The sequence below is a fragment of the Vipera ursinii genome (assembly GCF_947247035.1).
Source record: "Vipera ursinii genome assembly, chromosome: 1".
NCBI lineage: Eukaryota > Metazoa > Chordata > Lepidosauria > Squamata > Viperidae > Vipera > Vipera ursinii.
Window position 1 is genome coordinate 173,629,629 of NC_139512.1, and position 12,302 is coordinate 173,641,930.

The following is a 12,302-nucleotide window of genomic DNA, read 5'->3' on the forward strand; positions in this document are numbered from 1 at the left end:
ATGTTTTAAAGAGCTAGATATGTTTAGCTCACCAAAGAGAAGGTTAAAGAAGACTTGATAGGCATCTTTAAATACTGTATTGGAAGTGCTGTTGTGCAGAATACATGAAAAGAGACAAGGTTAAACAAGATCAAACTCAGTAAATGGAAATTTAGGAAGCATATTTTTGCAGAACATTTAGAGATAGTTTTTAACTTCAGAGGGGTTTTTTTCCCCTGCGGAAAAGACTATTTTAAATGGTGATATTTTTTTCTGGAAATATTTAATCAAAGTCTGGATATTTTAATGATATTCTGCACTGGATGAGGAATTGGAATAGCTGGTCTTGACATCAATATCCAATTTTTTGATTCTGTGAGTCAAATTCTCACTGAAATTACTTTGGGACAGAAATGGAACAGTGGGCAGATTTAAGAGAAGAATTGATATCAGTTCTAACAAAAAATACCTCCTATATTGGTAAGAAGGGAAATTTGGGGAGTTGATGGGAAAGGCTAATAGAAAGCAGTGGAGAAATTGTGACAATGAAAGAGAGAGAGATATGCCGAGGAGAGTGCATTCCTGAACACCAGCTAGTATGTATGTATGTATGTATGTATGTATGTATGTATGTATGTATGTATTTAGGATCTGATGAGAACATGATAGAAAAGCTGTCAGAAGATAGAATGAAAACTTAATCTCCCACCCCTGGATAATCTCGATCATACTTCAAGCTGGGAAACAGAATCCTAGGCCGTGCTAAATTCAAAAATGCCATTAAGCTTGGCATTCAGACAAATTAGAGATCAGTAGACCCATAGAAATAAACCACATTTACACACCATTCAAAAGGGACAATTAAAAAAGCTAAGAATGAAATCAAAGGACCAGAACACATCGTATCCATCTCTCACCATTCATATAAACAAGTATTAACACTAGGCATAATCATCAATCAGAAAATGATAGTCTAATCAAGGAACTACCAAGGTGAAAATCACACTCCCACCAACATGGCAGAACAAGCCTTTGTATGTAAACTGGGAGCAAACTCCATGTTGACTCACATGGAGGATGTTACCTAGTTTGTAACGAAATGTCTTCAGCCAAACAACTAAGTTCAGAGAGCACCAAAAACTCCACAGTAATAGAGATTTTTTTATACATTGCCTCATATTTGATGATTATTCAACAGTAATGTATATCTTTCACATTGCCTCATGATGTGCTTATTAGCAAGTTAGTTAAGTGTGGACTAGACAGCATGACAATCATATTTATTTATTAAATTAATATGCTGCTCATCTCAGCGATAAGGTGAGGGTGGCTTACAGATGATAAGGTGAATATAACAACTAGAATTTTAAAAAGTTATATAAGAGCTAATACCGAGCAGATAGATTCCATGAGGGTGAGATCTTCTTCTTATCCCATCAACCACCTCCAACAAAGAAGGCCTCCATTGCCAACTGGCAAAACCAGATTTTACCCCTCCTCCCCCTCAGAAGACCAAAAAGGTGGGAGCAGATATCACCTCTGACGGTAGAAACTTCCACAGGGATTGGCCACAGCAAAAAAGCCTCTTCTCTTCGACACTGAAAGCTGAAATTAACATCTGGGGTCCATATCCCTTTCTGCTGGAGGGAGCGGGATAGGGTAAACTCCTTGGGCCAAGACAGCTCCTCAGATGCCCTGGACCCATACCATTCAGAAAATGTTACAGCAAGGATCTGACCTGGGTCCTTTTATGTTTTAGTATTTTATTTGTATTTTTGAATGAAGATGTTTGTGAAGTTTGCAGATAATACAAAACTGAATAGTATAGCTAATACTCTAGAAGACTGAAAGAACATCACAACTAAAATATTAAAACAAAACAAAAAGCTTTAGTGCAGGGACAATGCCACAACTGATGAGGTTAATCCAAGACACAGTTATTCCTATTGTTTTATCCAAGCCCTCATCTCAAAAAAATAATGTTAAGATTATAGCTCAGATATTTTAGAACAGAACTGTGTTTTTTAATATAGTAATTGGCATATTATTGTTATTTGCAGAGATTTATGATAGATCTGATGTTTTAGAACAGACATGTTGAACACAAGGCCCGGGGGCCAGATCTGGCCCGCGAAGTGGTTTCATGTGGCCCGCGAAGCCATCCTGGAAACAGTGAGGGAACGGCCCCCACTGCCTTGGCTCCGGCCCAGGCCGGCCAGGAGCCAATGTACAATTTTGTAGTGGTCATCTATGCTGAAATTCATTCAGTCTTAGCTCTACAAGGCCATCTGGAAACAGTGAGGGACCGGCCCCTGTCGCATCGGCCCTGCCCCCGGGTGCACGCTGGGGAGGTATCACCCTTTGTGAGGAATGAAGAAATGCACCATTGCCTGCCTACTTCGGGCAGGCTAGGGGCTGGGCAGCGTTGTGCTTCTCTTCAGATTTGTGCCAACCGGCTCAGCCACTCAGCGCTGTGAGGAGAGGGCCATGTGCTGGCCACTTCCAGGCAATGGTACATTTCTTCATTCCTCATGAAGGATAACACTTCCCCAGCTGCATTTCTTGTAGAGCTGGCCATGCCCACCCCAGTAGGTCACACACACTTCAGCCATGCCCAGCCAGTAGGCCATGCCCACCCTGGCCACAGCCACCTGGCCCCTCAAGGGTAACCGCAATGCTGATGCGGCCCTCAATGAAATTGAGTTTGACACCCCTTTTTTAGAATGTAGAGGTGATTTTGATTGTATTGCCTTGAATTTATACTCCGAATTGCCACAGACAGGCTTGACTAGGAGCAAGCAGGATAGAAATATGATAGATAAATAAATCACCAAAACGTAATTTTTTCTAAACCAGTGACCTGAAGTCTGATTTATTCCAGTTTATAGGTATGACAGCACCCCAAATTTACATATCAATGAAATTAGAAAAAATACTTCTCATTTATTTACAACTAAAATATAGGCATATAATAAAATGTCATGTTCTCCTTGCCACCTCCACTTCCAAGTAATTCCTCCGATATTTCCAGAATTTAGATTAGGTAGGCAGAGGATTCTAAAACCAAATTTAAATAAAAGGCAAAGGAATGCACCTTTGATACACCTCTCAGTATAAGTGAAATGAGAAAGCACCTGATTAATAATCACCTGTCATTCAGGAGCTGACTGAAATACATCAATCCAAAATATGAAACACTGCAGAAATAAACCAAAATAAATTGAAACTTATTTCAAAAACTGCCAAGGGGCTATTTTAAAGCTTGCTTGACAGCCTATGAAATTATAGCTGCTAGATCTTGCCTGTTTTGAGTTAAAGCAAGAACATCAGTGAAAAAAAATCTGTTATTAATCGCCGCATATAAATACAACTTCATATTGTGCAGTACAGTGAGAAGAATAACCTGTAATATGTAGGCAAAGTAGCTTTTAAAATATTAGCCTCCATGTTTATCAAGGAAGCATAACACATGTAAAAAAAGGGAGAAAGTAACTCATTTAATTCATATTTGAAGGTGACCGCATCTACTTTTTAAATTTTTTAACAATGTATAAAGTAAAAAAAATAATATTCAAAGTTCACATTTCCTGAATTTTGCAATGCAGTTTGTGAACAATTTTAAGATGTATGCACTCAGAATGTACAAAATCTATGTTGTTAGAGACTGTTCTTTATACAATTGTGTTAACTAGGCCATTTTTAAAACTTACAAATGCATATACCTGTATTGAGAAATACAACCTATGCTACATGAAAATTTTAGTATAGACTTTTTTGGAAAAAAAATACAAATGGTTGATTAATAGAATTTCACAAATTGCAAACATGACAAGGTGGAAAAAACCTCCTATTCTTATTGGAAGTAAATGTCAAATGCTTGGATCCTACTGAATAGGATCCCATCCCAGTTTCATTCTATCTCAAATCTTCCCTTGCTTCTGCACTATAGTTAGAACAGGGGTCTTCAAACTTGGGCGTTTTATAACTTGTGGACTTCAACTGCCGGAATTCCTCAGCCAGCGTGCCTGGCTGAGGAATTCTGGGAGTTGAAGTCCACAAGTCATAAAACGGCCAAGTTTGAAGACCCCTGACTTAAAATGAGGAGTTCAGTTGCTGATATGGGAGGCTTTTTAAAATTCTTTGCTTCAAAAACCTATTCCGCATTGGGGTGAGAAGATGATTTTAGGATGGAAGTGCCACCAAAAATCCCCTCACCTTTCCATGCATTATGGTGAAAATTGTCCTCCACACCAGTTTGGGGTTGTGATTGGGCTGCAGAGCTAAGATCATGGAGACAGAGGCCCAGGTCTGCCTTCAAGCCATAGAATTTTGATAGGGGATTTTAGGCACCTTGTCCTCTTTTAGCTCAGACTACCCTTGGGATAAGTTGCTGGGTTAAAAGTTGAGTAGCACTCAAGGTGTTTACAGGAAAATACAGCACATACTGGGACAAAATAAAAATAAATACATAATTTTAAAAGCATCGTAAACATGTATAAAATAAGGATTTTAACCCTTAGTCACACTTCTGTTCTATTACATTTAAACATTATACTTATTATGAAAAGTAATATGAAATAGCTTGTGAGGCAACTTGTTTCCCATGCTTTAAAAGTATTCTGGCCAGGTAGCCAACCTTACAATCCAGAATGGGCCAGTTACCAGGTGGTTAGCTTGTTTGACCAGCTTTTCATTTTTTGGGGGTGGTGGTGTATTTTTTAATGGTCCCATTTGGAGCTATGCCACTGCACACTTTGGTCCAGCATTTTGCTACATAGGCAATATGAACATCCAATAAATATGTATATTTACCTGGAGGGAGAGCGAATTGTAAACAATCTATTTTTAAAATATTCCTTTAGAATCTGGATTCAGAATACTTTCTTTCAAATTGAATATATTCTTTTTCCTTTTATGACCTCTACTCACATATATGTGGACACTGAATTCAAACATATTTTTATCTTATGCTTTGGGTTCTTTTAACATCATCCTTTAGCTTTCATGTAAGATTCTTCACTGAAATGACTCTGGAATCATTTGCATTCCAATTTCTCAGACTATACAGTCATCTTCTTTATTGTGTAGTCTGAGGAAGTGGCTGGCAGCAAGGCCCCATAATTAATTTTGTTCTTTTTATGGAAAGCAAAGAATTTATAGTGTGTGTGTGTCCTGGCTGGACAATATCTGGACCATAATTTCTCTCTCACTTGTCCTGCAGTTTCTCCCTATATTGGTCAGATCTGTTTTATTAGAGTTGGTTGTTTGTTTGTTTTTTACAATTTTTATTTCATTGCAATTTCCAAAATTATGTCTATTTAAATAAAGTAATGCAACTTGTATTAATGAGAATATTCTCAAAGCTGTAGAACTATTTGTCAACCTACCTCACAAGGTTGCTGTTGTGGGGAAAATAGGTGGCAGGAGTATTAGAGCTACTCACCACACACACACACACACACACAAACACACACACACACACACACACAGACACAGACACAGACACAGAGACACACATACACAGAGTGACACACACAAAGAGACACAGACACACACACACACACACACACAGAGAGAGAGAGAGAGAGAGAGAGAGAGAGAGAGAGAGAGAGAGAGAGAGAGAGAGAGAGAATAGGGGGGATAAAAATCTAGTCATCAAAATCCCATCCTCCTCTTTGTTCCAAAATGCAAAGAAGATAATTTGTTTTTCATTTTTCTTCTTTGAAGTCATTGTAGATGACATGAGGTTATTTGGAAATGACTGGGCAACATTTTTATTTTAAGATTTGCTTATCTAGCTGAAGCGGGGTTGGACTAGAAGACCTCCAAGATCCCTTCCAATTGTATTAATCTGTTATTTATTTAAAATACAGTATTTATTTAATCTATTAATACATTAATGTTTAAGCCAGAATATAGTTTCTTAACTAATTTATCTTTTGCTTCTACTTCTGTTGCATACATGCCATACATTTTAGCTATTATTTTTTTAACTTAGCATAGTTTGGATGCAGATTTGGAAAAAATATTGTTTTAAAGGACAACATGTACATTTTAAAAGTAGAAATTATTATTATTATTATTAATTTAATTTGTATACCGCCCTTCTCCCGAAGGACTCAGGGCGGTGAACAGGGCAATACATAATAAAAACAAGATACAAAAATTAAAAATTATTAAAAAGTAATTAAACAGCGATGCCAGTAATAAATTAGTATTATATTATATTATAGCAGTGAAGTGATTGTTATACCCTGCCCTGAAAGTTCCTGAATGATGCCATCATATATTTTAAATTAAATTCATGCATGAATAATTAAAAACAGGCTTTACAAAAGAGGGAATCTGAAATGGCCTATATGATCTCTTCCTTCTCTCACAGATATAGGGGACTGTGCATAAATGGCACATCATCCTGATATATAAAGACAAATGTGTTGACATGATACAGTATTTCTGTCTTTATTGCAACATTATGTATTGTGTAGAACATTGGACTGCATTATAAACATGAACAACACTGTACTGTACCAGAGCTGTGTGAAAATACAAGCATGTAGTCTGGGCCCACTGGCCTCTGAAAACCCCTTTTTTTTGTAGCTCCCCAAACTCTCAAAAATTATGTTTTCAAATTTCAGGGGCTCAATGCCAAGAAATAAATGCTATTTCTCGTTGTTTTTCAGTTGTCCTGTATATGCACGAAATAGCAGGAGCTGCAAATTTTTCCCATGAAAGCTGCAGTTATGTTGTAAAAATACTGCATTTTCCAACCACTCAAATGTATATTTTTTTAAAAAAAAATCATAACACAAATGCCTTTAAAAAAATCCCAGGATGTGTACACTGCTTTTGTGCTTGCTAGAATGTTGTATGGAATGTGATTGAGCAAAAATCTTGTTGTCTAGTAAATGCTTCCACCAGGATACCGCTATTTTTCTTGATTTTTGCACTTTTATTTTGTCTTCCTTTCTTTTATGTTGTAATAACAATTATTGGAAGCCATATGCTCCCCTATTAAGTAACAATATTTTGACATCCATTCAGTATCATTTTTTTTTTAAAGTGACAAACTGCTACAAGATTCCCCGCTCTCTCCTAAGGAAGATTTTCTTTCTTTTTTTCCGACAAGGATTCAATCAATAAGTCACATCCACATTAATCTATTGGAGGCTATCACAATTGGGCAGATCTAATAAATTAAAATAATAAATAAACCACAGGCTGGGTAACAGATTCAGGTCTTAAGACTTTCTAAAATCACAGGACAATGGGCATCATCCAAATTTCTGAGGGGATGCTGTTCCAGAGCGTGAGGGCAGCAACTGGGAAGGCAAAGATTTGCTTTTTAAAAAAATAAAGAAAACAAGCTATTGAAAATGTTCCCTAACATCACTAATCACTTAAAATCAAAATTCCCAGTTACAAATTTCTATTGCTCAAAATATAGACCTGAGCTAACATGTTTATACTAATTGACTTTTGGGTTGGGTGGGATAGTCAGCATCAAGAATTTATCCACTTTTTAAAAAAAATTGCCTTTCTTCTTCTTCTTCTTCTTCTTCTTCTTCTTCTTCTTCTTCTTCTTCTTCTTCTTCTTCTTCTTCTTCTTCTTCTTCCTCTTCTTCTTCTTCTTCTCCTTCTCCTCCTCCTCCTCCTCCTCCTCCTCCTCCTCCTCCTCCTCCTTCTTCTTCTTCTTCCTCTCTCTCTCTGTAGAGAGAGAGAGAAAGAGAGAGAGAGGGTTATCTCCTAGTAAAACTCTTGTTGTCATGACCTTTAATTGGCCAAAACAATGCCTCCTAGGACAACATGGTTTTAACCAAGGTACCTCAAATAGGCTAATTTACAGAATGTACCCAAAATCTGGGAGCCATAATTCCCAAGGGATTGAAATTTGAAAGTTGTGGCTGCTTCAGTGCTACTGGTTTCTGCTTCAGTCAGGTGATCTTCATTTTCAACAGTCCATGACAGTTTCTATAAGCTCCCAAGAACCAAGAAAGACACATGGAACTGCGTCTGAGCCATTTTCTTTATTGTTCCTCATCTGTAGTCAGAAATCTTGCTAAACTGAAGCGACTATTTGCATCACTTTAGCTGTGCATTGAGAATTGCTAGGGAGGACCCCTAACTCTTTCTCCCAACTACACTGTCTAAGCTTCACTGCCTCTTTGATGCTGAAATGCAGCCCCTCCCTCCTGAGTATCCAGACCATGTTCCACCACCATTTCCCATCCAGTCTTGTAATCCCTCCCTCTCTCTTTCACCCAGCAGCAGCCACTCACTTGCCTGCTGGGAAGAGGAGGGAAAGGAGGGAAAGAGGAGGGGAGCTTTCCAGTGCTCTCAGCTGGATTCCCATAATCCTTGCCAGATTCCCACAGACTCAGTGGGGAAGCTGGCAGGAAGTCAGAGCACCTGCTCCCACTGCGTGTTCACCCAACCTTGGTAATTCTCTCTTTCTTTCTGTAAGGAAATATACCTGAAATGACACAACAGGGCATGATTGTCTAGTAGCCATTAATTCTTTGGAGGTATTACATTCTAATTCTGAGTGTTTGTGTGTGTGTGTGTGTGTGTGTGGTGTGTGGTGTGTGTGCATGCACACGTGCGTGCATCCTGTTTAAAATGGGGGCAAATAGAAACGGCCTGATGTGATACTGGCTTTGTCACATTACATGAGCACTGGTTAATTTGCATTTTTTTTTTGCTAAATATTATGAAGGCTTACGTTCAAGTACCATGGATCTGGATGAAACAAAGCCCTAAGTATTACATTTATCCTCGTGTGAATGATTGTTACTGAATAGGACTTGTATCTTCCTAGATGGAGATCCACAGCACATCACAAATTTGCTCTGAAGGATTACTTAATATGGAGAATATTAATATGGGGTCCGTACTGAGGGCTCAGCATGCATGGAGGATTCCATTCCCCATGCAACTTGATGTACAACTTATTTAGAATTGCACAAGAGATAGATAGCTTGTAATTATCTCCAGCCTTCAATTCCTACTGCTAATTACTTGTTGCATTTCCTCCTAATTGTCAGGATAATGTCTACTTGATATTAAAAAGATTTATTCTATTTCCCTCATCAGCACTCTTTGCATTGGTTATTGAATGGCAAACATTTTACAGCAATGAAAAAAAAACAACTTTTTTGACATGCTATGTTACACTGAACATCAAATAGTTGTGACAGAAATGATCAAACTGACATTTTCTTGTTTGATTTTTCTCTAACAGATGATTCAAGAGAGCAAGTTTCTTGTAGAAACAGCAGATACTGTATACGACAAAATCATTCAGTGTCAGAAAGCAGGTAACACTCTTTGATTAGTGTGTATTATAATAAATTTTATCTATGTCCAAGAAACTGTATGTATCATAAGGAGCCCAAACATTTTATAATACGTAGGTTTATATTACCTTGGGACATTACATTTTTAAAAATTGGATTTGAGAATTTATTTATTTATTTGATTTCTATATCACAATTTTCATAGCACATTTTTAAATTTCTTGCAAGGGTAATAGTTAAAGAATTGGAGCTGAGGTGGGGTCGGAAATTTCTCAAAAAGTGTAAGTGTTTTTATAATTTCTCCTGAGAAGTTCAGAAGTTCAACTGCTGGCATCTGGGAATGACTCCAATTTGAAATCTAAGGTCAGGTGAGTGAAAAGTGGAATTATACATTCTGAGTGACAAAACATTGTGTTTTTCTGCAGCACAGGGACAATAATCAATACATACTGATTGAAAATTCAGTACTGAGCTTTTCAATTAATGCACAGTTCACATAAAGCTGAACCTTTTCTTAAGGATGGGTTTAGTATCAGTATGTTCCCTGGATTGGTAAATGAATGTAATGGCTCTGCATTTGTCTACCTGTATGAGATGGAAGTAATTTCTGCTTACTCCTTAAGATCTCACATGTGTTTTTGACTGATTGTTTAATGTTCGGGTTCCACATCATTTGCTGGTGGTGTCCTGTACACATTGCTACTCCTGAATGGAAGAAAAACTATAGTAAGCCTTGGGCATGCAGACTTCTTCCTCTCTTCTCCAATTACCAGGAGAAAAACACCAGATTCTTTCCCTTTCAGTTTTAGTCAATCGTGGTGTCATCTGGATCTAGAATTGTAGCTAGCATTAATCATTTGGAATGAGTTTCTTTAAAATTGCTTGTGGTTAATATTAATCCTTTTTTGTTGCACCAAACAAACCCACTCCATTTAATTACAACATGTGGTAAAGCTTTTGAAGTCTTAGTTCTGCCCATGCAAGTAATAAAAAGAACACAGAGCATATCCTAATAGCTTGCTGAAATGTATTGTACTGTACTCATGTGCGCTGCACTAAGCTGTTGTTTAAACACCCCTTTACAATTTTCTAAATAACTGTAGGTGGTGAAATTTCATTACAAGATCCTGTTTAGGATATTGTGCGGTAATTAGCAGAACCAGATGGTGAAGTGTAATAATAGTGAGACATAATTCCTAAATCTTGAAGGGAATTAGGCTATGGTTTATATTCTTTACACAATCCACCCTTACCATTAACATTCTCTTTTCAATCAAACAAGCATAAATAAAGCAACTTTCAAGAGTAGCACTCGAGTTTATGTGAATAAAAATATACATAGAGAGATGAAAAGTATAAGGATAAAACTGATTGCATTAAGCCATGTTATATGAATGCTCGATCAAGTTCACAAAACATACTAAACCATGAACAATTAAAATAACAGTGGCTGTGTTCATATTGCATGCTAAGTTTGACTTCCAAGACTTAGGAATTCTGGGAATTGTAGTAACCAACACACCTGGAAGGTGCTTTGTTGGGGATTGAAATGTTGTGTTGTTATTAGCTGCGAAGTCATGTCCGACCCATCGCGACCCCATGGACAATGTTCCTCCAGGCCTTCCTGTCCTCTACCATCTTCTGGAGTCCATTTAAGCTCACACCTACTGCTTCAGTGGCTCCATCCAGCCACCTCATTCTCTGTCGTCCCCTTCTTCTGTTGCCCTCAATCTTTCCCATCATTAGGCTCTTCTCCAGTGAGTCCTTCTTTCTCATTAGGTGGCCAAAGTATTTGAGTTTCAAATTCAGGATCTGGCCTTCTAAAGAGCAGTCAGGGTTGATCTCCTCTAGGACTGACCGGTTTGATCGCCTTGCAGTCCAAGGGACTTGTAGGAGTCTTCTCCAGTAGCACCATAGTTCAAAGGCGTCAATTCTTTGGCGCTCAGCCTTTCTTATGGTCCAACTTTCACTGCCATACATTGCAACTGGGAAGACTATAGCCTTGACTATACACACTTTTGTTGACAGGGTGATGTCTCTGCTTTTTAGTGTGCTGTCTAGATTTGCCATGGCTTTCCTCCCCAGGAGCAAGCGTCTTTTAATTTCTTGGCTACAGTCCCCATCTGCAGTGATCTTGGAGCCCAGGAAAATAAAATCTGTCACTACCTCCATTTCTTCCCCATCTATTTGCCAGGAATTGAGAGGGCCGGATGCCATGATCTTGGGTTTCTTAATGTTAAGGTTCATCCCAACTTTTGCATTCTCCTTCTTCATCTGCAACAAGAGGCTCTTTAGTTCTTCTTCACTTTCTGCCATTAGAGTGGTATCATCTGCATATCTTAGGTTGTTGATATTTCTCCTGGCAATCTTAATTCCAACTTTTGATTCATCTAGCCCTACCTTTCTCATGATGTGCTCTGCATATAGGTTAAACAGACAGGGCGACAGTATACAGCCTTGCCAAACTCCTTTCCCAATTTTGAACCAATCAGTGGTTCCGTGTCCAGTTCTCACTGTTGCTTCTTAACCCGCATATAGGTTTCTCAAGAGACAAATAAGATGGTCTGGTACTCCCATCTCTTTAAGAACTTGCCACAGTTTGTTGTGATCCACACAATCAAAGGCTTTAGCATAGTCAATGAAGCAGAAATAGATGTTTTTCTGGAACTCCCTAGCGTTCTCCATGATCCAGCGTATGTTGGCAATTTGATCTCTAGTTCCTCTGCCTCTTCGAAATCCTTCCTGTACTTCTGGTAGTTCTCGATCCACATACTGCTGGAGTCTAGCTTGTAGGATTTTAAGCATAACTTTACTAGCATGAGAAATGAGTGCAATGGTGCAATAGTTTGAACATTCTTTGGCACTGCCTTTCTTTGGAATTGGAATGTAAACTGATCTTTTCCAATCCTGTGGCCACTGTTGAGTTTTCCAATTTTGCTGGCAAATTGAGTGTAGCACTTTTACTGCATCATCTTTTAAGATTTTGAATAGCTCAGCTGGAATACTGTCACCTCCACTAGCTTTGTT

General features: G+C 38.1%; 1 protein-coding gene across 1 annotated transcript in view; it reads left to right on the top strand.

The window, feature by feature from the left end:
* Positions 1–12,302, top strand: part of PLCL1 (phospholipase C like 1 (inactive)) — a gene marked incomplete at its 5' end in the record, with an annotated part of 207,691 nt that overhangs the window by 164,856 nt on the left and 30,533 nt on the right. Inside the window, one exon of the mRNA XM_083349714.1 lies at positions 9,221–9,296. Coding sequence (XP_083205840.1) covers positions 9,221–9,296 — 76 coding nt within the window. The remainder of the gene's footprint in view (positions 1–9,220; positions 9,297–12,302) is intronic.